The sequence below is a fragment of the Sorex fumeus genome, unplaced genomic scaffold (genome assembly GCF_029834395.1).
Source record: "Sorex fumeus unplaced genomic scaffold, SorFum_2.1 ptg000063l, whole genome shotgun sequence".
NCBI lineage: Eukaryota > Metazoa > Chordata > Mammalia > Eulipotyphla > Soricidae > Sorex > Sorex fumeus.
In genome coordinates, this window is record NW_026606120.1 from 43894106 (window position 1) to 43919911 (window position 25806).

General features: G+C 38.2%; 1 protein-coding gene across 1 annotated transcript; it reads right to left on the minus strand.

Moving 5' to 3' along the window:
* Positions 1-5281: 5281 nt before the first annotated feature.
* ASPA (aspartoacylase) lies at positions 5282-23970 on the minus strand. Its single transcript, XM_056127468.1, has 7 exons — positions 23877-23970; positions 21717-21977; positions 17593-17779; positions 15489-15582; positions 10842-10949; positions 7324-7433; positions 5282-6214 (listed from the first exon to the last, which is right to left on the minus strand). Exons 2-7 carry the CDS (start codon positions 21950-21952, stop codon positions 6017-6019), a joined length of 933 nt encoding a protein of 310 aa, XP_055983443.1. The 5' UTR covers positions 21953-21977; positions 23877-23970; the 3' UTR covers positions 5282-6016.
* Between the last annotated feature and the right edge of the window lie 1836 nt (positions 23971-25806).

A 25806-nucleotide genomic window follows, 5' to 3' on the forward strand; every position in this document is an offset into this window, starting at 1 on the left:
AAAATCAGAATGATAAATCACCTTTGCAAGTGGATTTACTCAGTAAGTGAATTTACTCAACAACACTGGAAGCAGTTTCAATAAAAGAAGTCCAAAAGGTTAGGGTGACGTGTGCAGGAAATAACAGCTGGAAAAACTTAGTGTTCATAACTCTAATCTTTGAAGAGTTGCTCTATCTATCACATTACTCTGACTTTTAACTTAACTTTGCATGGCTATAAAACCATGGCTCCATCTGGAGTTCAGAAAGTATAAAAACCTCCTGTCTACCTTTGTGAGGAGGCATTGAGGGAATGAGTTGATAGGAAAGAGCTGAAATGATTCTTAATGTCCAGCTCATATGCATGTGCAGTTTTTCATTTTTTATTATTTTATAAGGAGCGCAGTTCCACCAAATAAAGGGTGTTGGGAGGAACCTCCCAGGATGGGAGAAGCATGCCGAAAGTAGACTCTAGACCAAACATGATTGCCACTCAATGCCTCTTTTGCAAACCACAGCACCCAAAAGGAGAGAGAGAACAAAAGGGAATGCCCTGCCACAGAGGCAGGGTGGGATAGGGGGGATGGGGGGTGGGAGGGATACTGGGATTCCTGGCGGTGGGAAATGGGCACTGGTGGAGGGATGGGTATTTGATCATTGTATAATTGAAATCCAAGCACAAAAATTTGTAAGTCTACAACTGACCTCATGGTTTGTCACTAATAAAAATTAAATTAAAAAAAATAAGGAGTGCAGTTCTCAACTCTAATGCTAACGCACTGGTATATCTGGATGGGTTGATTAGCAATTTGAATTAATTAATCAATAATATGCTGCATGGGTGAATTTCCAGGACAACATCTTTCACTGGGATGTATCTTCCCAAGTTGCAAAGAAAAGTATTTGTACATAATTCACACCTTAACTCAGACTTTAACATATAATCTGATGTCTGTTGCCTACAATTGCCATCCATGGAACATTCTGGATGAACTGATAGAAAAGGGTGAGCTCTCTGTCATAAGATATACTTTGGGAATAGGATAGGTTGATTTGTAGGTATTGGCATTTTTGTGTGTCTGTGAAAAACTATCTTTCAAAAGATATTTTGCATTCCGAACTTACTATTTATTAATCTTATTCATATTGCTGTTACTGTTTTTGGCATATCAAATATACATTGGGCTGGAGCGACAGCACAGCAGGCATTTGCCTTGCACGTGGCTGACCCGGTTTCGATTCCTCCGTCCCTCTTGGAGAGCCCAGCAAGCTACTGAGAGTATCCTGCCCACACGGCAGAGCCTGGCAAGCTCCCCATGGCGTATTCGATATGCCAAAAACAGTAACAACAAGCCTCACAATGGAAATGTTACTGGTGCCCGCTCGAGGAAATCGATGAACAATGGGAGGACAGTGCTAACAGTGCATTCATATTGTTATGTTTTATAAAAATACATTCTTCATAGATTTGATGAGTGTTATATCCTTTTTACAGATGGGGAAATTAAGACTTGCAGTGAGATGGAATGACAGGTAATGATCATATACCTTCTCCTGGGCTGAGGATACAGGTTTTCTGAAGTGCAGCGTCAAGTGCTAGTCTAGTAGAGTCGGTGAGTCTGCATGACAGAATGCTCTAGGGCTGGAGAGATGTTCAGTGGGCTGAGAGGATGTTTTGCATGTGGGAGCCTGGGCTCAATCTCTTGTTTGAGATTCCCCCAAGTACTACAGGAGTCACCCCCAAGTCCCAGAGCACTGCTTGACATGTCCCCCCAAAATAAAAAATATCAGTCCACCAAAATAAAAATAAGTGATAGAACCTGGTATGAGTCATATTTAAGAATATCGCATGAAAAAGGAGTGATCCAGTAGACAGGGTTTCAAGAGAGGACAACAGGGACAAAGACAACAAGGTATTGAGGGAGCTTGGTGCATCTGAGGACGAAGTCTGTGAGAACAAGCCACTGGAAGAAAGAGAGAAAATAAGGCTGGAAAATAAAGCAAGAGTCACATTTGTCTCCAAATAGGAGGCAAATGGGAGAGGATAATAAAAGAAGGACTTGTCCAGCTGGGATGAGACTTTGAAGTGTCTTTGAAGTGTTTGTTTTTGTTTTTGAGTCACTCCTGTTAGTGGTCAGGGCTTATTCCTGGCTCTGCTTTCAGGACTCACTCCTGGTGGCCTCAGGGGACTATATGAGATTGAACCTGGGTAAACATGCAAACGCCCTACCTGCTGTACTATCATACTAATACGTTGGCCCCAAGAGACTGAGATTTCATACCAAGGGTCAAGAGAAGCTGTGAAGAAGCTTTATAAGAGGGAACAAGCTATTGAAAGAGAATATTTCCTAGTTTATGCTGCTTGGTTGCAGGTTTCAACAGAGGCATTTATTTTCTGCTTTCTTTTCAGACGTAATAGTCTGGAGTGTGATTTTCTCACCTAGCAAATGACTGGGAAAGAAAACAAGAAGATAAAGAGAATCAGGAACATTGGTGGAATATGAATACATTTAGTAGAAAAAGGAAGTTTGAGGGCATTAATTTATTTATTCTACTAACCTTTATTGGGCACTTTTGATTTTAGACACTGAGAAAGATATCATTAATGTCCTTAATGTAGGTTGGAAGCAGGGTTTTATATGCAGGTATTAAGTGGCCATCATGTTCGGTCTATAGTCTTCTTTCAGCACGCATCTTCCATCCGGAGTGGGCCCTCAAAGCACCCTTTACTTGGTGGTCCTTCTCTATCTGAGCTGCCTTTCCCCGCCAGCATGTGAGGCTGGTTTTCAAACCGTGGAGAATTCTCCTGGTCCTTATCTCTACTACCTTTGGGTGTTAGTCTCACTTTCTGTTACTTTATATTCCACAAATGACTGCAGTTCTTCTATGTCTGTCTCTCTCTTTCTGACTCATTTCACTTAGCATGGTACTTTCCATGTAGTACCACTTGTATGTAAATTTCATGACTTCATCTTTTCTAACAGCTGCATAGTATTCCATTGTGTAGATGTACCAAAGTTTCTTTAGCCAGTCATCTGTTCTTGGGCACTTGGGTATTTTTCCAGATTGGAAGGACCAATTTTTGTGAAAGAATTTAGTAACAAATCAACAGGGAACAGTTGGGAACAGAGAGGAACCAAATGGAGATGAGTCTAAGCAGGATGAGGGGGGAGGGACAAACAGACCAGAGTTTAAATAAGAGAGGAATTTGACCTTGCATAATTTACCAAGTACGTACTCTTTTGATAAGCATCATGTTAAGTGCTCAATCCACTATCCCAATGAATTCTTCCAATAATCCTAGAATAGGAGCACTATTCTCACAAACAGCCCCATTTTGTAAACGGGAAGACTGAGTCTTAAATTGTTGGAAATAATAAAAACAAGACTGAAAGTGGCAAAAAAACCCCCCCCCACAACAATGTTAAGGAGCTTCTAAAAAAAGAAAGAAAACTCACATATGGGGCAGGAGAAAGTGCCTATCTTGCAAACCTAGTGCTGAGGTCAATCCCTGGTACCCACAACACGTGTGACCAGTATGATCTGTCAGCTCTGCTGTTTGTGACAGGCAACTCTCCTGTCTGAGATCTCTAATCAGTTTCTAGCAACACTGTGGCCAGGTATGTGCATGCATCACAACTAAAGGTGTTAACCCCTGGTGAGCACTGAACTAAAAAGATATGAAAGCAGTGAAGTCCGGAGAGTGACCCCTGGTGAACATATGTGTGAATCCTAGTGAGAACTTCTGGGATATATATGAATACCATAACTAAAAGGAGTGATTCCCAGTGAGCACTGCAGACTGTGGAACCTGATGTGGATTTCCAGCAAGTACCACAATTCACAATGTGCAAGCACTACAGTCAGACATCATTACAACAACATTAACAGAAGAAAGAAAAAGGGGGATGATTATATTTAATTAGAAACTCTGGAAACTATTGAGTCAGAGAAAACTTGACTTGATAGAAACAGTCAAAACAAAATTTGAAACCAGAATGATCTAAACTAAACGTTGTAAATTTTCTAAGTAATTGAAATTTGATGGAAGTACAAAGTATTATTGCCAAAATTTATATCTGGAAAAATATTGGCCCAGAAAGCCTGGATTCGGATGTTGAATACAAAGGAACATTTATGGTAGAAAGTTTGATAAATTTATTATGTGTGTAAAAACTCATTGATAAATCAATTTGTTACTCTAGATTTAAAGAGGAAGAGATTTTATTTTAATAAAAATAATTTTGGTAAAGTACAAAAATTCTGAAAAAATGTAGAAATAGCTTAATTGTACTCTATAGAATATTAAATATGGAATGAAACTGGCTAAATGGCATTTTATCCAGAAGAAAAAAGTGCTTACACACATATCATGGACACGGTCTTCCGGTTCCTCGATTTGCTTGAGCGGGCCCAGTAACATCTCCATCGTGAGACTTGTTGTTACTGTGTTTGGCATATTGAATATGTCACGAGTAGCTTGCCAGACTTTGCTGTGAGGGTGAGATACTCTCGGTAGCTTGCCGGGCTCTCTGAGAGGGGCAGAGGAATCGAACTCTGGTCGGCCATGTTGGCTGTGTGCAAGGCAAATGCCCTACCTGCTGTGCTATTGCTTTAGCCCTACACACATATATTGCAGATAATAGTATGGTTTTGACAAATATATTTGAAGTTGTTAACATGGATTCTTTGGACCCCAATTTTGAGATAAATATTTTTTTTTTGACTTTTTGCTGTGACCTAAAAGGAAGTGGAGAAGCTAAAGAGAGAAAGTGGGTTTTTTTGGGGGGTGCGGTTTGGGTCACATCCAGTGATGCACCGGGGTTACTCCTGTCTCATGCACTCAGGAATTACTCCTGGCGGTGCTCAGGGGACCATATGGGATGCTGGGAATTGAACCCGCGTCAGCTGCGTGCAAGGCAAATGCCCTACCTGCTGTGCTATAGCTCTAGCCCTGAGAGGAAGTGTTTTAACCCGAAGACCTTTGAGGAGGAGAGTCATGGTAGTTTGTGGATGCTTCTTGAAAGACTGTTTTGGATTCAGAGACACAAATTTGGTCATGTTCCTTATAGTGTCCATTGCTTTCACTCTTTACTATCTATGCTTCTAGAGCCCAAAGATTTCACATATTCACATATTAAGAAAAGCGTTGTTTCAAAATGAGAGGTTGTGAGAAATATGTTTCAGTCAACTTTGTGAAGGTGGGAAATAACTTTCAAAATTAAGGACAGTAGGGACGAATGGGCACATGAGAGGAGATGCTTTGTATGGAGAAAGGACCATTTAAAAGTTTCTTGATTTACTCATAATGTAATCTTAACAGTGAACCCACAGTTTTCATTTACATTTCATCTTCAATGAACATTTGGAAATCTTCTCTGAATTTCACATAAAGTTTATAGAATGGACACCTAATAATTATCTATTAAAATATAAAGTAGCATACAAGTGAAAAATAACAAGTCTGCACCATTAGTTTCTTAGCATCTATACATTACTTGTAAACATGGATATTTAATTCTGTGGTCAAATTATTCTTTAAATAATTTGAATTAAAAGACTACTTATTAAGAATGTTAATTTATCAAAATATAAAGTATAAAAGTTGTACAAACGTAAGAAATATACCTTATGGAATAAACTAAATACATAAAATATGATATCTTTAAATATACTCACTCACTAATTTATTCATTTATTAAAGAAATTTACCTGGATGCCCACTTGTGAAAGGCCTGGGGCTAAGTTCTATGGATATAAAGTTAGTTTTTTGCTTTTTGGGTCACACCCAGCAATGCTCAGGGGTTACTCCTGGCTTTGCACTCAGGAATTACTCCTGGCGGTGCTTGGGGGACCATATGGGATGCTGGGGATTGAACCCGGGTCGGCCGCATCCAAGGCAAACGCCCTACCCGCTGTGCTATCGCTCCGGCTCCTGGATATAAAGTTGAATAAGGCATAATCCTGCTTATAAGCAGCTTAAAAACTAGTAGAGTTTTTCAACAGACAGCAAAAGTAGTGAGTAAGAAGCAATTTCTAATGGGAAGAACAATGAATACTTTTTGCTTGGAGTGTTAATTTGGTTGTTTTGGCAAAAGCTTCTTTCTTTTCATAATAGGCAGCCTCATTTACAAATACTGGGTATACCGTACTATCTCCACCCAATGGAATAGTCTTTCCATCAAGAGTTAAAAACACGGGATCCCCAGGATGCAACGGCTTCCAGTCTTGATCCTTTCAGGAAACAATAAAACACATTAATTACATTTTTTTTTCTCTAAACCTTGTATGTGAAGATCTTGACACCTAGAAGGCTGAAAGATGGCTCAATGGCAAACACAGGCTGTAAGCTCAAACCTCTTGCTTTGACATGATTAGGTCAGTCTTATTGCTTGTGATTCCCATCAAGAAGGAACAGGAAGATGGCATAGTGCTTGTATAGCAAGTGCAAGGCTGTTTGTTTGTTTATTTATTTAGTTTTTTTAGATGGTGCTCAGCTGTGCTCAGGTCTTACTCCTGGTTCTTTTCTTACTGAGATTACTCCTGGTGGTGCTTGTGTGAATATGCCATGCTGGAGACTCAACCTGGGCAGTATGCCAGGCAAATAACTTGCACTGTGCTAACTCTCTGGCCCAAGGTTCTGGTGCCACCGGCACAGGCTGAGGCCATCCTGCAGTTCAGTATCCCCAGAGAGAAAAGGGCCTGGAAGATGGGTTAGTGATTTAGAAAGCTCTCAGACTAAGCCTGAGTGCCTAATCCTTGGTGTTGTGCTGGTTTGACTCGTGGCCTAGAGGGAAAAAGTCTAAGAGAACTAACAGAATTATGCCATTGTGTTCTTCTAAAAACTATATGACTATGGGAAGGATCTAACTTCTAAATATCTGTTTTATTTTATGTTTTAATATAGTAATTCCTACCCATGGCACTTGAGTAGGAATTTTACCTTTTCTTAGAGGGGTTCTGACTGCCCTTCCCCTTCCTCATAATTTAGTTAGAGCAGTTGGTTATCTTCACACTTTTGTTCGTGGGGATATCTGAGTTCTTTACCTTATTATCCCCAAGCACTCATATTTTATATCATAACTTAGACATATATATACATATACATATACTATAAATTCCATGAAAACAGAGACCATGATCACTGACATATCCCCAGAGCAAATACAGGATGTATCCAACTACTATCTACTAAGTGGCCTGAATCTATCACCTCCAACGCAGTGTCTGAGAGCATCAGTGAGTCATGTGTGTAAAACATTTTACAATTTCTGAACTGTAAGGTTCTAGTCAAAGGTAGGACATTACCATTTTGAATATCTTAAAGAAATAGCAAATATTACCTGAAGATTAGGGTGGATAATAGCAGTAATTTCTCCACTTTCATTCCTGGGATAATCAACTTTTTCTATTATTTTATAGACTTCAATAGCACAGGGAGGAAATTCTTTTCCTAGGAAAAAATAATATATATTGTTATATATATATGTATATAGTAACTTTAAAAAATCCTGTAAAGGGAAGTTGGTATTTTAAGGAAGGAAGAGCAATATCCACAACCCTCAAATGAAATAGACAGTTACAGGGACAGCAATTCTATACTTAGTTAAGAATATTCATAAACAACTCTAAGCCAAAAAGAGTTCTTGAATTATCCATACTGCCCACAAGCATACTGCTTGGTGGAAACCAGACATAAAGCCAGTATGGAAAAAAAAACATCTTGGATTGTAAGACAAGTGATCTGAGCTCTAATTTCTTAGCTGTTCAATAGTGATCAAGAATTGAAACTTCTAGAGGCTTGCTCTTTACTGTCAGATGGAGGTTTTGAATTTTTTCTTTTGGCGGCCCTTGCAGCTCTGACATTGTTTGAAAGCGTATCTCCAGCAGGTTAGGTGACCTTTCTCTTTACTATGTTGAGCACTTGGACAGCTGAGCTGTGAGATCTTGGAATGCTGACTCTTTGCTAAAGCCACCCTACCTTCCAAAGATGTGAAATATTAAATGTCCAATGCCCAGAAACTTGGAAAAGAAGCTGTTTATATATGTACCACCGTATGTCCCATAATATGATACAGTGGACAAAACATACAATGCAATGTCCCACATAGGTCCCATAATATATTATGATTACAATCTGAAGGGAATCTTCCTTTTCTTTTAGAGCAGAAAGTACCGACAGCTGTGATTACTTCTGGATCAATTTTTGCTGCTTAATACACTACCCAGAGAATTTGGTGACATGAAATAGTACTTTAACTCATGGGTCTATGGATTGTTTGGGAAGTTCCTCTCATCTAGGCTGGCTTGCTGATTTTTTTTCTTTTTTTCTTTTTGGTCTTCTGCCCCCACGTCTGACTGTCCTCGCTCGCCGGGACCCCTTGGAGGGGAGTGGGTTGAGCTTTCCTCCCTGCCCCTACCAGGGCTCCGGCAGCCAAAGACCTCCAGGACCAGCCACCACCATGCTGAGACCACTCTCCGCACACATGAAGGTACTGGCAGAGGGACAAAGTCACGTGGGTTCCGGGGCCGAGATCTCCAAGCCTACTCGGATTTGGGCTGAGCATCCTCCACCCAGATCCTCCAAATTCCAGTAGGCGGGGGTCACACCCACCAACTGGGCCCCTGGCACCGTGTAATCCCATCAGCGGCCAAGACTCAGAGACTATAAAAACCAGCTCCCGAAACCGTGCGGCTGCATTTAAGGTCGCGTGACATCTGATTATGACATCTTATTATCTCATTCCTACTTTGGACAAACTGGCAGGTTACCGAATGTTGCCTGCCCACAGGGCAGAGTCTGGCAAACTCCCCTTGGCGTACCCAATATGCCAAATACCAGTAACAATGATGGGTCTCATTCTCCTATAGAGCCTTGAATATAATCTCAGGGCTAGGATGAAGGAGACGTTACTGGGGCCTGCTCGAGGCAATCGACGAATAACAGGATGATTTGTGATTTTGTGATTGTGATTTCTTTTTGGTGTTCAGGGATAACTTCTGGCTCTTCCTTCAGGAATTACTCTGAGTGGTGTTTGGGAGACCATGCTGAGGATCAAACCTGTGTTTTCTGTGAGCAAGGCAAACACCTTACCCACTGCTTTATCTCTCTGGCTCATAATTCAATTTATTTTAAATTAAATTAATGCAGTTATTTAGATTAAGGGGTTGGAGCGATAGCACAGCTGTAGGGCGTTTGTCTTGCAAGCGGCCAACAGGGCCGACCCGAGTTCAATTCCTCTGCCTCTCTCGGAGAGTGCGGCAAGCTACCAAGAGTATCCAGCCCGCACGGCAAAGCCTGGCAAACTATCTGTGACATATTGGATATACCAAACACAGTAACAAGTGTCACAATGGAGACGTTACTGGGCCTGCTCGAGCAAATCGATGAACAATGGGAGGACAGTGACAGGGACAGTGATTTAGATTAAGACCTTCCCCTCTAGTATTTATGTTAATCAATTTTGTGTGTTCTCTTACATATTAATATACATGTGTGTACGTGTATATATATGATTGTCTACAATTTACTTTATTTTGTGGTTCGCCGAAGTAACCACTGAGGGCTGGAGCGATAGCACAGCGGTAGGGCGTTTGCCTTGCACGCAGCCAACATGGCTGACCCAAGTTCGATTCCTCCACCCCTCTCGGAGAGCCCGGCAAGCTACCGAGAGAATCTCGCCTGCACGGCAGGGCCTGGCAAGCTCCCCGTGACGTATTCGATATGCCAGACACAGTAACAATAAAGTCTCCAATGGAGACGTTACTGGGCCCGCTCGAGCAAATCGACGATCAACGGGAGGGCCTTTACTTACTTTACTTTACTTACTTTATTTCAGTTAACAATGTACTTTAATCATCTTTCCGAGTGATTTTTTTCAAACTGGTGGATATTTAGTTTTTTTCTTTTTTTCTGTCACAATGTCATAATAACTACCCTATGTAGCACACTGAGAGTGCATGTTCTTATGCTTCTTTGAGATGTGGAACTACAGGAACAAAGGTACATTTATGAAACTGCTAGTACATTTATAAAGTGGATACTGCAAAATATCCCCTGAAATGTTGTTTACAACATATATCAATAGACACTGAAAGTATCCTCTCCTAAGCTCCAGCAACACTTAACATTTATCAGATTTTAATTTTTCCCCCACACAAAGGGAAAAGTAGTTTCTCATGTAAACTTGTGCTTCTCTAAGAGTTATAATATTAGAAATCCTCTAATATATTTATTGGACATTTGTTTGTCTTCACCTTTTACAGAGATTACTAGGAAATAGAGATAATTAGGAAAATAAGAATTTTACCTGAGGAGATTTCCTTAGTACATACTTTCATTGAATGTGGCTATTCTGGTCATTGAGGAATAGGTAACACTGTCCTCCCATTGTTCATCAATTTGCTCAAGTGGGCACCAGTAACATCTCCATTGTGAGACTTGTTTTTGGCATATTTTTTGGCATATTGAATACTTTACGGGGAGCTTGCCAGGCTCTACTGTGTGGGCGGGATACTCTCAGTGGCTTGCTGGTCTCTCCGAGAGGCACGGAAGAATCAAACCCAGGTCGACCGCGTGCAAGGCAAAAACCCTACCCGCTGGTTAGTACTTGGATGGGAGGAATGGGTAAAGATAATAAATTTAAAAAATCACCTAACATCATGAGAGTGGCAAATCTGACCAAGGTTGCAACTGCTACTGCAATATTCAGTGGGTAATGTTATATGCAATTATCTAATTTTTCCTTTCCAATATAGACACACAGGCATACAGTCACAGACACATATACACATGCATGTGTGTATGGGCACATGCATGCACAACACACAATTAAGGAAACAGCTCCATTCTACCACTTACCTTCATTGAAATTATATATAAAATCAAGAGCATGTTTAATCATTGTTCTCATCTGATCCAAAATATCAGCTCTCAGAACTCCTTGAGGCTGGGGCCCAACTTCTATACCTTGATACAAAAGGGTAAATGGTCACATTTATTTAGAATTAGAATATATTATAAATTTGAACATTTTAACATTTTAAGAGTCAATAAAAATGATTTAAAAAGTGAAAGATTTATGCTATCTGAAGAGAAACCAGAGTTGTAAAAATTATTTAAAATTATTTAAACTCTGAAGCTTCATGGAAAATACATGAGACATAATGGTAGGCAAAAAACATAGCAGAACATTTATGAGTGTGAATTATATGCATCGTGAATAAAGACTGGGTAAGACAAAAAAGAAGTCAGAGTTATGTTAGAATAATGAGATATTGGGACCTTTAAAAATATCTTTTAATAGCATAAATATTTATAAATCATAAAATTTATAAAAAGAGGTAGAAAATTGTGTAGTTAAAATCATAAGTGTCTGCAAAGAGAAACGTTTATAGACATTAATATTTAGCTTAAGCAGGAGAAAAGAGATTTATTTTACTCATAGAAATCTAGACTAGATGAGCTAAGGGTTAAGGCAACACTAAATAATTTGTCAAATAGGTGAAAATGTGCTTGTGAATGTAAAAGAAATTGTTGGTGGCCTACTCCAAATCCATTCCACTTCCTTCATTGCTAAAAGAGCCCTGATTTTGGTTAGGTATTCAGTATTTGAGGTGGTTGGGACTTTCTATAGCTTAGACATAATGTGGAATAGATCATGTCAATCACAGTCATCTTATAACTTTAGTAACTATTTGGGAACAATATGTAATCCAGTTCTGATCAAGTGGCACTAATGGAAAGTCTTTAGGGAAGTTCATGAGAATCTCCTTTCTTCCACTATCTACTGTCACATAGCTTATGATCCTTGAAATTACAGTGGACATGTTGTGGCCCTGGGCATATCTAGTGGGATGCTAAAGATGGCAGACCAGAAAGAACAAATCCTGGCTTCTCTTGATGTTGTTGAGCTGTTATGTAAAACAGTAAAATACTTCTTAAAGTCAATTTGAGTTTCTTACAGTCAAATCCATTCAACATATTCATATTTGTTTTGAAAGTGGGTTTGGTGTGGGAGGTCTTTTGGTGGAGAGGACTGATGAAAAGCAGGAACAAGACAGTCAATAAAAATGCTCTCCTTTCTTATTATGAATGAATGATAATTGGTAGAATAACCACGTTTTTAAAACCCAAACTAATTCTGACACAAGATTTTATTCCAGAAGAGAATAGTTAAATTTATAAAATGTGGCCATAGCAGAGTCAGGAATAGAGTAGGAATAATGGTCTTAGAAGGAATTTTTAATTTTTTGTTTTTTGGGGTCAAATTAGACAATGAGACTATATTTAGTGCCAAGGATTAGACTAAAGTCTGCTGCCTATAAGGCAAGTACATCATACATGTGAGGTAGTGCTCTATGGCTGAGTTATATCTTCAGAAAAACTTTGTGTGTGTGTGTGTGTGTGTGTGTGTGTGTGTGTGTGTGTGTGTGTTTGGGGAGGGGGGTCCACACCTGGCAGTTCTCAGATCATACTCCTCTGCACTCAGGGATAATTCTCCAGAGGTCACTGGAGAGTCAGGTTTGGGCCTGCAGTGACGAGACACGCGGGGCCTCACCAGATGGGAGTGGAACCAGCCCTTTCCTCCCCATCCCAGCAAGACCCCAAGTTGCTGCCTGCAAACGGCCTCTCTGGCTCCTGATCAAGCTAATTAACGGCCATGATCCCAGAGACTCAGAAACAAATCTCGAAACCCAGCGGCTTTTGGCAGAAATGCATCTGGACTGCATACAAGGTGGCCGCCTCCTCAGAGCTTATTGGAAGGCCAGGTATGAGCCAGTGGTGACGGGGCAACTGCAATCTCATAGGAAGGGGGGTGGTACTAGCTCGTCCTTCACACCCTACCGAGGTTATGAGTTGCCCCCCATGAGCGATTTTCCGGCACGGCTATGGCTCCAGAGGCAAAAGGACTTAATCCAGAGCCTGGCAGCTTGCAGCAGAAAAGTAAATGGATCATGCATTAAACTACAGTGCCATGCCTCCCCGGGAGGGATAGGGTGTTGCTCCCTTCTGCCTTTTCCCCACCTGGCAGCAAGGTGGCCGCCGCCTCAGAGCTTATTGGAAAGCCAGGTATGAGCCCGTGATGGTGACGGGGCAACTGCAGTCTCATGGGGAGGGGGGCGGTACCGGTTCATCCTTCACGCCCTACTGAAGTCATGAGTTGCCCCTCACGAGCGGCTCTCCAGCAGAGCCATAACACCAGATGCACAGAAACCAATCTTATAATTATCTGGCTCTTTGCAGAAATCCAACATTGCAAGGCAGGTATTGCGGCCACGCGAGATTATATGTTTCTCATAACCAGCTATAGAAAACAAAGTATTTGACATTGCCTTTTCAGCAATTCTAATTGTTGGGGGGAAATTCTAAACAATAATGGTGCATCTTTTGTAGAAATAATGAATGTAATCAATGTAGAGAAGAGTTAAGTGGAAATCATCTGCCTCACAGGCATTGGGAGGGGTAGGAGGGGAGTATATTGGGGTTCTTGGTGGTGAAAAATGAGTACTGGTGAAGGGAGAGGTGTTTGATCATTGTATGACTGAGACTTAAACCTGAAAGCTTAGTAACTTTTCCCACAGTGGTTCAATAAATAAATATAAGAATGTAAGTCAGTCTTATGGGAGCAAATAAGAGGTGAAATATATATGTATAGTCTAGTGACTGGTAGGGCAAACAAGTGAATTAATAACAATCATTTTATTGGAATCTGTACTGAAAAATAGGAGCAAAGAAGGAAGTTGGAAGATTTTTTTCCCACAAACCTCAGTATTTTTTTGTTTGTATTGGAAGATAGGGAGGGTGTCTTGGAACAAAAGCCAGACATATTTTCTTCCCATTATAAAAGATTCAAGTTCTCTCAGTTCAGTTTTTTTTTTTTGCTCTTGAACTACAGAAAGCTACTCAATGAAACTGAGGAAATTTGATGTAGCAGAATCCAGGCTGAAGTTAGTTTGATTATGAATTGATAATTATATAAACCACAATGACAAAGTAGCAAGATTTCTTTTATATAATTTTTTGGTTTGCTTTAGGTACACACATAGTGGTGTGTAAGTCAGGGCTTACTTCTGACTTTGTGCTCAGGGATCACTCCTAGAAGTGCATCCAAGGGGACCATGCAAAGTGCTGGGCTGGCAAGGGCCAACAAGGTTGGCTGTGTGCAAAGCAAGCACCTTAAACCCTGTGCTACCTTTTGGTCACTTTTTTTTTTTTGCTTTTTGGGTCACACCCGGTGATGCACAGGGGTTACTCCTGGTTCATGCACTCGGGTATTACTCCTGGTGGTGCTCAGGGGACCATATGGGATGCTGGGAATCAAACCCGTGTTGGCTGCATGCAAGTTGGCCACTTTTTATACAGTTTTAAAATGTTTATTTAATTTTAGCTTTTGGGATATCCCTGGTGGTGCTCAGGGACTACTCCAGGCTTTGTACTTGGGAGGTTGCTCCTGACCAGAGAACCGTGGGATGCTGGGTGCTGAAACCAGGCATGTTACATGCAAAGCATATGTTCCATACCAACGAGCAGGTTCTCCAATCTCAATACTTAAGTTTCAGCCAATCAATCAATTATTATAGTGTTGGAGATGGAACCCCACACCAAGGCAAGTACTTTACTGCTGAGTTACATCCCTGGTCCTTTATACATTTTATGATTCTGATTATGATTATTTTTTGCCATTCCCAGCTGTGCTCAGGGCTTGATTCTGACTCTGTGTTCAGAAATCTCTCCTGGTGGTGCCAGGGATAGAACCAGAATTAAGGCAAGCACCTTAAACCCTGTACTAGCTCTTTAGCCGCAATCCTTTAAATTTTAGTTGTTACATTTTTCTAATGAGCACTGTAGCACTGTCCTCCCGTTGTTCATCGATTTGCTCGAGCGGGCCCAGTAACGTCTCCATAATGAGACTTGTTGTTACTGTGTTGGGCATATCAAATATGACACGGGTAGCTTGCCAGGTTTTGCTATGCGGGCGAGATATTCCTGGTAGCTTGCCAGGCTCTTTGAGAGGAGCAGAGGAATCGAACTCGGATCAGCTGTATGCAAGGCAAATGCCCTATCCTCTGTGCTATCACTCCAGCCCAGATTCTAATGAGCTAAAACAATAATTTAGTTGTTAGATTATTTTACTGAGTTGTTATGTTATTTTACTGAGGTTTATAAGACTGTACATGTTTTAGGTTTGACATTAAAATTAAAAATATTTTTTGGGGCCATACTTAAGTTATTTTCAGGAATCACTCCTGGCTGTGCTCAGAGGACCATATGATGCATGGGGGAAACACAACTGGCTTGGCTGTGTGAATGGCAAGTGTCTTAACCCCTGCAGTATCTACTGGCCCTGTAAATGTTTTGGGGACACAATTTCATACCTCTTCAAAAGAGTATGTCATCACACCACACTCAGTACCAAAGTGTCTAAATAGTTTTTAAAAAAATAATTTTCACAGTTTCATCTAGGACATTCTTTTGTTGATTATGACAATGGAAAATGTGACTTACCAACAGGGAACTTGGCTATAGAACGAGTGGTTGCATATTTGAGGGAAGGATGTTCAATAAGATAAATGTAGCAGGGTAATGGAGCCAAGGAAGTCTGAAAAAAAATTAAAACATCTTTGTTATTCTGTAAGAATCTTATGCTTCTTTCCCTTTCCTGCTAGAATGTTAACAATGTGTCTTACTTCATTAACTTAGACTAATTTTTATGAAATATACTCTACCACCCAATATTTTTACAATTTGAAAATATACATGAATTACAGAAAATATTGAATTATGAGTAGTTTTATGGGAAAAATGTAAATGAGACAATTCTCTAGAATCATGACTAAAGAATATAAATGTTTCCTTCATAAAGAATCTGGTTATTTGGGAGTTGGAGTGGTAGGACAGTGGGAAGGATGTTTGCCTTGCATGCAGTTGACCTGGGTTTGATTCCCAGCATCCCATATGTCTCCCAGAGCACTGTCAGAAGTAATTCCTGAATGCAGAGCCAGGAGTAATCCCTGAGCATCGCTGGGTGTGACCCAAACAGCCAAAAAAAAAAAAAAAGAAAAAAGGAATCTGGTGGTTATTTTCACTGCTAGGCACAATTGTAGTTAATTTAGTAAAGAATTTTGTAGATTCTGATTTTCTGATTTATCCCTGTGGTCAAGGTCTCTATAGAAGTTGGATAACTCCCCAGCAGCCACCAGTCTGAACAAGGGTTCAATACAGTTTTGATAACAAGTCATCCAGGCTGCTCCCGTGCCTGGCAACCAAAGGATTCAGCTGCCCCCTTAATGAACAAGAAAGAATGCCTACATTATGCCTTCCTACAACTACTATCTATTGTCAAAAGTCACAGGGGAAAATAAGAACCCTGTCAAAATAATTGACCTTTACAATATATTAGGTATAAGATGGCATATTTGACATATTTATCTGATTTAAGGATTTTTAACAATATATGGGGATAAATGTTGTGCTATTTTATTTCATTTTATTAATTTTTTTTAGATTTTGGGCTACCCGAGGCAGTGCTCAGGGGCTCCTCTCGGTTCTGTTACTCTTGGAGATACTTGGGGAATCATACAATGAAGGAATTGAACCAGGCTGGCTACATACAAGGCAATTGACTTAAACCTTATACTCGCTCTCCAGACTATAGGCCAATGTTATAAAATGAGGAAAATAGTTTTGGGGAATTGAGTATTTTACCTAAAGTCAACGAATGAGAAAATCAGGATTTAAAACTAGGTTCCTCTGGCTCTGTGGGTAATACTCTTTTACAAAATATGCTAGTTCTCTGGAAGGACAGATAAGCTGTTCTACAGAAATAAGCACACAAATTATTATTATTTGATTCTATTTTTCTCCTCTCACTATGGGCAGTGGATGACTGAATTTTTCATTCAGATTTTTAATCACACAATGATTAGTTATGGGGTCAGAGAGAGTCAGTGGATAGGGCTGTTTTGAACTGCATGTGACTGACTGAGTTTCCATATGGTCTCCCAAGCTCCGTCAGGAGTAATTCCTCAGTGCATAGCTAGAATAATCCTGAGCATTGCTGGGTATGGCCCAACACCCTCTTCATCCTGCCAAAATGATTAGTTTATATGAAGTACTGAAAGAGCAGTTGCATGTTGTGGTATCTCAATTAAATGGAGACAAATAGCACTATTAAAGAGAGCCTATATTAAAAATTAGAAAAGTAAGTAGAGAGCCTATTATATAATCATTGGCCTTTAGTCAATTTCAAATCACTCTTTTCTTGAACTCTAACACTGTTAACTGAGATACTTCAACTACCTCATTTAAAATTTTGCCATTAATTTTACTCAGTTTTTCCAAATTACCTATAATTTGTTATATTTATAACTCAATAGATACAATAATCACAAAGCACCTTGTATGCTATTCATTGCATTATTTTGTGTATTTCCTCTCCTTTTCTCTTGCCTATCACCATTGCCTCTATTCTTGTGTTTCTTTCACTCCTTCAAATCTTCTGCCGTATCCTGTCCCCTCCCTCCTGACCACTTTCTAGTAATTCCATATCCATAACTGACTTTAAAGTAATGGTTCTATCTAACTTATACATTAATAATATTGACATTACCTTAATATAATGAGACATCTGAATTAAGAAGTCACTCTTGGAATCTTCAAGAATAAGAGTACACCCCATGTTAGAAGTAGTGTTGTGAAGATCAAAAATAATGTCATAGGAATCTTTTGGACCAAATAAATTATTTATTTCTTGAGCCCTTCTCACTTCATATGGCAAATCCTCTGATGTATTTTTGCTGTTATTAAGAAAAAGAAAAATATTAGAAAATCTGTGAATAAGATAAAATAAACATACAATATGAACACAGTGTATAAAAAAACTTAATGTTAAATTTTTAATTTAAGAAATCAGTGATGCAAGTGAAACTATTTGAAAGCTTTATAAATGAAAAATCACACTTTCTCCATTTGATTGCATGTAATATTGCAATGGCATAAAATTTATTTTTATGGCCATAGGAAGGGTATTTTAGATAGAATTTGCCATTTCACTTCAATTTTAAAACTTGTTCTTTAATTTAATCAATGATACTTTGATTAAATTAATTAAGTTCTGCACATTCTCAACTACTTATGGGGCTAGGTCATCAAACACAAGATATTTTTGTATTCTGGTTCTAATACAAACTTGGGTGCTCACAGAATCTAATTAGGTTTTATTAATTAAAGTTTAGGAATCACTGGTGGTGGTTTCTATATACTTATAGACCTTAATAAGATGCAAAATTTTGCAAGTATTTGCATGTATGTATTTTCTAGCATGAGGATCAATAATTTTTATTGAATTCTCAAATGAGTTTCTATCTATCCAATTCTCTCTTCCCACAATGGCTCGGATATAATTATCTTATGGTGCGAGATGATGGTCTAAGATGGTTTTTCTTCATTAATCTATAATTTCTCTATAATTTCCATTCCCCATTTTTGGGTAATATCTTTAAAATCTCTACAGCTTGAACCAGGGTAACACCTGCCTAGAATGTAATCAAGAATGTGGAAAAGTCAGTTTTTTATTGTGAAGTAAAAAACCAAGAAGATACAAGGAGCATGCTAAATGTAGAAAGAGGACAGAAAGAGACTATGGTATTGATGATACCACTGAGGTCCTGCACTATTCCTGGACAGCTAACTTCTATATTTGTGAAAATGAGAACTTTATTATTGACCCTAGCTTCTTAAAGGTGGGCTGCAACCCTCTAGGGGGTCATATCAATTAATATGAACATAGCAAAAAAATTGACAATAGTAAAAGGTTTCTGGAATGTGCAATTACTGCAGATTAATTCAAAATCAAATGTGCAATGAATCCAAGGTGTTTCTGGCAGTGCTTGTCAGTGTTACATTTCTTAGGAGAAAAGGGGTTGCAAGAGGAAAAATCTAAGGAAGTCCTGGTGTAAACCACTATTTACAGGTTTCGATGGTATTAATCAAACATAGTTCCTCATGAATATAAATATATATATATTTATGGATATATATCACTTGATCACTTGATACCCCGTTACTCATCATTTTGCCCGAGCAGGCACCAGTAACGTTTCCATTCATCTCTGTTGCGTGCTAGCGTAGCCCAGTGGTATCTGCTCGTTCTAGGAACATGAAGAGCTTCAAACCTATATATATATATATGTATATTCATGGATATATGATATATCACCATAGATACATAGATATATGTATATGTGTTTATATGTGTGTGTTTTATGCATTTCTTTTTATATTTATCTTAAAATTTAAGAAACAGTTTCAGGAGGTCTTCCAAACACAAACTTACCTGCTTCTAATTCTTTTCTACATAAGAGACAATATAAATCATCCTGTTGCTTAGAGCCAGATTTTACTTCTTGGTTTTGTTTTTTGACTTTTGGGCCACACCTGGTGGTGCTCAGATTTACTCCTGGCAGGGTTCAGGAGGATAAAGAGAACAATTTGGAATGCCAGGGATCAAACCTAGGTCAGACATATGCAAGGCAAGTGCCCTACCCACTGTACCATCTCTCAGGCCCCATCAGAGCCAAGGCTTGATGTCTTGAAAGTTAAAGGATACTTTGAGTTCTCATGCCAGGATTAGAGGTCTTGAGGGAGAGTTCCAAGGAATTAAACTGAAAAACAGGTGGGAACAAGCTCCTAAAGGATGTTATAAGTTATATTGTCACATAAATTTATTCTGAAATGGAGATTTCAAAAATTTCCAAAATTTTTCTTTTATTTATGTTTTTGTCTTGTTTTGGGGCCACACCTGTTAGTGTTTAGGGGTTACTCCTGGCTCTGCACTCAAGAATCACTCCTGGTAGTGCTCGGGGACTTCATGGGATGGCGGGAATTGAATCCAGGTCGATTGCAGGCAAAGTCAAGTACACTACCTGCTGTATCAGCTAGTCTAACTGTCCACAGAAGAAAGAAACTAAGGTAGTGAAAATGAATGGCAAGACCATATTTGTGAAATTTTTACAATTATTCACTGCTTCAACAACTGAAATATATAATTATAAATATAAATATATAATAATATAATATATAATATATTACCCAGAGGAAAGAGGAGGATAAGGGTTGTAAGATTTCCATAGGGAATTTAGTGGATAATGGTGAAATCTCAGTGGAGATGGAGAATACAGGAAAAGGAGGACTAGAGAAAGTTATTACTTTGTAAACCTCAAAAAAGTTTATAGCTACTCCAAGAGAGACCACTGCAACCTATAAATAGTGTTAAATATAAGAAAACAAATTTAATTTAAAAATGCTCTCACTGAAATACATACTGCTGATCGGTCATGACAAGAAAAATCCATTCTAGCCCATTTCAGACTTACTTGAGAAGTTAACAAATCATCTAAAGAAGTTACCTCCAATAAATTCTTACTTGTAACATGAATTGAGAACTATTTTAGGTGAATATGTTAACTTTAAATTTTAGGTGAATATGTTAACTTTAAATGTGTTGATATGGGCTGGAATGATAGTACAGAGGGGTAGGGCATTTGTCTTGCACACAGCCGACCTGGGTTTGATCCCCAGCGTCCCCAAGCACTACACAGAGTAATTCCTGAGTGCAGAGTAAGGACTTAAGCCCTGAGCATCGCTGGGTGTGACCCAAAAAGAAAAAAAAGTGTTGATATAACCTTAGATAGGATGATATAGCATTTCTGAAAAAGATTTATACAAGCAAATATGTAATTTGATATTTTAAGTGTAACTAACATTGCCCTGTTAAACATTTATTCCATAAAGTGAGGCATATTTATACTAAAACTAGTAGCCATCTTTTGATCTGTGGTGAGATTAAGCTTAGATATCTCTCTAAGTTCAAATCAGAGTTTATGAGAAAATTGTCACGTGAAGCAGTACCGAATTAGTTGTTACTGTGCATGTCTTATATTTGAGCTAGTAATGTGTAACTAGCTAGTAGTATGTGTGTATAAACTATTTAGTTTCCATAGTACCTGGAATAGTGCCCTAAGAAGAGTAGAAACTTTAATATTTTTAGGTAAATGAAAGAGAAAAGTGGCAAAAAAGTACCTTAGAGTTTATAGTAGAGATTTTCATTATGTAAAAAAAGGCATACCTAGAAAGTTAGAACTGGACTTAAATTCAGGGGACTGTATTTATCTATCATTGATTCACCACTGAAAATAATTATTCTACTCTTCAAATGAGAATGTTCCTATGCTTTCTGGTGGTGGGTATTTAATCACTATTTCACTAAACAAATATTAATTAAAATATCAAAATTTTCTTAACTAGAACCTGATGTACTACCATAAACATAGTTGAACAAAGTCATGGTGAGATACCTAGAAAGCTAAAAAATTTAGACGTAAGCATAGTGTTCTAATAATAGCTTAGCCAAGGATTATTAAATTCCTTTCTTAAAGACATGATTTAAAATAAAAACCTTTGTTATATATTGTCTCAGTTAGTGTAGAATGCATTTAAAAAGAAAAATAATTTAAGAAAGTCTGGTGCTTTAAAAAAAGTTTACAAAAGATCATGTGAGTGCCCAGTTTATATAACCGTGTCATTCATAATGGAGTTATGGTTAAAAGTGAAAGTGATTTTATTCATAACAGCAGCTATACATACAGACACGAGAATTATACAACATATGTGTTCTCTTACACACAAGCCACTTTTCACACTCACATGTGAATACAGCACAAAACACAGTCTTACCCAAGATTTCCAAGGTCAAAAACTCGATTCAGGTCACAGTCAATGTATCTGGTACACTTCTTCACTGCTCTTGGGTTGGTGATAAATGGGTTTACCTCCAGTCCTGTTCTCTGAATCTCAGAGCCATTCTCTAGCCAGTGCTTAACTAGAAATATTCCTGATAGCTCATTTCCATGAGTTCCTCCAAAGATAGCAACCCTTTTTATAGGCTCTTCAGCAACATGACAAGAAGTCATTTTGTCAAGTAGTTTTGTCTTACTTCTGTAATTCAGAAGACAGAATAAGAAAACAATGTCTTAAGAAAGACTTAGGAATTTAAGTCTAAATGGTCCTTTAACCAAAGTCCAGAGTTCTCTTGGAGTTTGTTTTCATCTTCTGTTACAAGTTCTGAGTCAGTCAGTTTATTATATGGACACTCCCTTCTTTAGCCCTGCCCTTTACCATATTTGGATTAAAATATGCAAAGATCAACTAGAGATACTATTGCTTACTTTAACTTCTCACTCCCTCAAATGGCCAGTAGATCAAAGTGCAAGAATGAATTAGCATCGTATACTAATGCAATAATTTCACCAGAATATTATCTAATAATGTAAATTATTAATCATAATGATTTATAATAACTAACAAAATTTTATACTTTCCTAATCCTCAAAAACAGAAAAAGAACAGGTCCACAATGTATACATTATTATTTAGCATTTACACTCCCACTCACATTTAAAACTATTTCTTTTTTGAAATGAGTTCAGGCACTTTTCATCTGAGGGCCTTTGAATCTCATCTCAATAAAGAGATCTCTTGGAGCTGGTGCTCTTTCTGTCAAAATGCTTTTTCATGATCAGAGTCACAAGGACCAAATCAATGAACACCAAGACTTAAAAAGTTAATTAAAAACATGCTTTCATCTTTTCCTCATAAAAAATTGGTAATTCTGTGTTGACTTTATTAGGAATCTTTCTAAATTTTTTTGTCCCTATACTGAAGAAAAAGCAACTGTTAGTAATTTTAAGTCTTTGTAGTGATTTAAAAATGTCTTGAGGCATGCTCTATATACAAACATTACATGAGTTTGTACAGACATAGACCAACTTATTGGAGACAGGGATTCTCCATGGGAATGTGTTACTCAAAAGGGGGTTCTTATCAGGGAGCTATCTGAAATGCTATGATGAATACAATTTTTGGAGAAAGAGCTCAGGGCTATATGTGGTTTTATTTTATGTTCCATCATCCAGAAAATCAAATACATTCAAGTACTGTAAATATTATGTGCTGGTAATGCTAGATTTTTTGATAGGGATATAAGAAGATTTGTATAAAATTCAGTACAACATCAGAGTAGTTTACCTTGGTTTATTTGTGTCATCACTTTGTAAGACAGGTGGGTTAGTTATTGATATCCCCAGAACAGAGGAAAGAGATATTAAGTAACCTGTTAAAGCTTCACAGTTACTAGTAGAAACCTGGGCCTGGTATTCAGTTTTCTGATTCTAAGTTCAGTTGGTTATTCACAGAATGGTTATTTTTGGCCTTCCCCTAAGTTCCACTTTTGCTCTTTTGGAATTCACATAAACAGCTATTACGGTGTCTTTAGGAAATAAGCATATAAACAAAACACACGATGGAAACATAAAATGTGAATTTTTCATATTATTGAATACACCAATTCCTATGTTTTTCCTTTAAGACAATTACTCTGCAGAGATGAAGTAATAAAAATTTAATTTGCACATTAAAATTACTGTTCAAAAATGCAAAAAGCCCCTGGAGGCTTTGATTTTCCACCTGCATCAATGTACACTAAACATTTTTGTTGTAGAGATGAGGAAAACAAGTGCAAAGTAAACAGATAGTTGTATTGTTTAGTTAACTTTAGTTTTTAGGCCAGTAACTGGTGAATCATTAACACTTAACTATGCTTTGGCTTTGTTTCTTTTCTGCCGTTTTGTGGTTAGTTTTGTTCTTTGCCCTGGTCTCCCTGAAACACTGCTTCAGTGATTTACTTGTAGCTGGCACAAATGACTGCATTTCGAGGTCTGTTTTATGGAATTTTAACAGATCAGCACATTTAACATTCATAAATGGTTTTCCTAGCATGCCTAAATGAATAAAATTTTTGAGAGTTAATGAATTGCAGCAATTCTGTCCTATACTTACCTTGTTTCTTATGTAGAGTTTGTCTTCTGCAGAAAGCTTTACTTTAGAGAAAAAGGCGAGTATTTCCTTAGAACTAGAGCAACAGAAGCTTTTCCTACTGTTATACCAAGTTAACTTCCAAAAGATTTTTAACTCTCTGTTTCCCAAAGTATACTACATTTTTTGTGTTTCACAAAATGCCATTATTTTCTTAGTCTAGTTCTTCTCTTGAGAGTTCAGAGAACAGATAGTATGCAAAGTGCAACTGTTTTTAGTTGTCACTGTCTTACTAGTAGGTCAAACATTTAATGGTTTAAATAGTACAAAAGAATACATTTAACAACTTTCAGCATCACAAATATTTTGTGGGAATAGTCATGCCTGTTTTATGACCAAGCTAATATTGCTTAGAACAAATATTTCATAGGTGTCCAATATATTAATATTAGAAATTTTGTGGGAGGCAAATTAGGCTTGTTTACGAAATAGTCTGATTGGGGGAAAAGTGGGAGAGTCTTCTCTCCAAAATTATACACAAGGTGTCTTATACATAACGTGGTTAGCCAGAGTCATATAATTAAACTACTCACTACTTTAATATTTTTCTTCTCTTGTGGATCTATTGCTACCAGTCCTTTAATCAGCTTTCCAAGTAGAAATAATCAGAGTAAGATATGGGGAAAATAGATACAATTATAATCTGCTAGAAAATATTCTAATTTTTCATGTTTGCATTCCTTGTAATACAGCACAGGATATTGTTAAAAGTGGTTTAAAGTATTTTTTTTTATAATAAAGTTATTCAAGTGCATTGTGTGGGCATTTTATATATATGTGAATGTACATAATGTAGCACTGCACTGCACTGTCCTCTCATTGTTCATTGATTTGCCCAAGTGGGCCCAGTAACATCTCCATTGTGAGACTTGCTGTTACTGTGTTTGGCATATTGAATACGTCAAAGGTAGTGTAATGTATCAGCTTAAAATCTGCTTCCCTAAAGCTTTTATTTAAAAAAAGTTTTTTGTTTGTTTGTTTTGTTTTGTTTTGGGACCACACCTACCTTGCTCAGAGGCTATTCCTGGCTCTGTACTTAGGAGTGACCCCTAAGCGCTCAGAAGTGGTGCCTGATATTTGAAGGAGGGTCACACTAACTGCAGCCACAGGCAAGGGAGGTAAGCCCCTTATCTCCTGTATTATCTCTCTTTCCAGTCATACTCTAAAACATTAATCACGAAAAAAAATATTCTAATGAAACCAAAATGAATAACAAGTCTTCCCAGACATTTTTATAGTTTGAAATTTTCCTTTTACCAGTTTATATAAAAAACCTATTCCTTCAAAATCCAAAATTCCTTCAATGCACAGGGGTTACTCCTGGCTCATGCACTCAGGAATTACTCCTGACAGAGCTCAGGGAACCATACGGATGCTGGGAATTGAACCTGGGTCTGCTGCATGCAAGTCAGACACCCTACCCGCTGTGCTATTGCTTCAGTTCCCTCCTTCAAAGCTTTAATCTGGCATTCAAGGTCCCCAATTACCTGGTCTCAGTTTACCTCTAATCCTCTTTCCTAATACTTCTGTATTTGATCAAACTTTCAAGAAATGATTATATCTCCTGAGCACTGTTCTAGCAATCTGGGGGGTTTGTTTTGTTTTGGAGCCACACTGAGTAGTGCTCAGGGATTACTCCTGGCAGTCTCGGGGGTCGATGTGGGATGCCAGGGATCAAACCCCTGTCAGCCTTGAGCAAAGCAAGCACCCTGTCAGCCTCAAGCAAAGCAAGCTACCGCTCCATCACCCTGTCCTAGCTATTCACTAAAAACCCTTCCTCCATCTCTGAATCCCCATCGACCTTTCCCTCTTCACCTAGTCTTGTCTTCAAGTAGTTTGAAGTAACAACAAAACAAGTTGTTTGAATTTGAATACAGACAGAACCGGAATGACC

Excerpts from the sequence above, each read along its gene's own strand:
- ASPA (XM_056127468.1), bottom strand. The coding sequence starts at position 21,952 with ATGACTTCTTGTCATGTTGCTGAAGAGCCTATAAAAAGGGTTGCTATC. Across the intron at positions 15,583-17,592 it reads AGATGTCTCATTATATTAAG|ACTTCCTTGGCTCCATTACC; the intron begins GTAATGTCAATA and ends ATTTTTTTTCAG. Across the intron at positions 10,950-15,488 it reads TATAGCCAAGTTCCCTGTTG|GTATAGAAGTTGGGCCCCAG; the intron begins GTAAGTCACATT and ends TTTTGTATCAAG.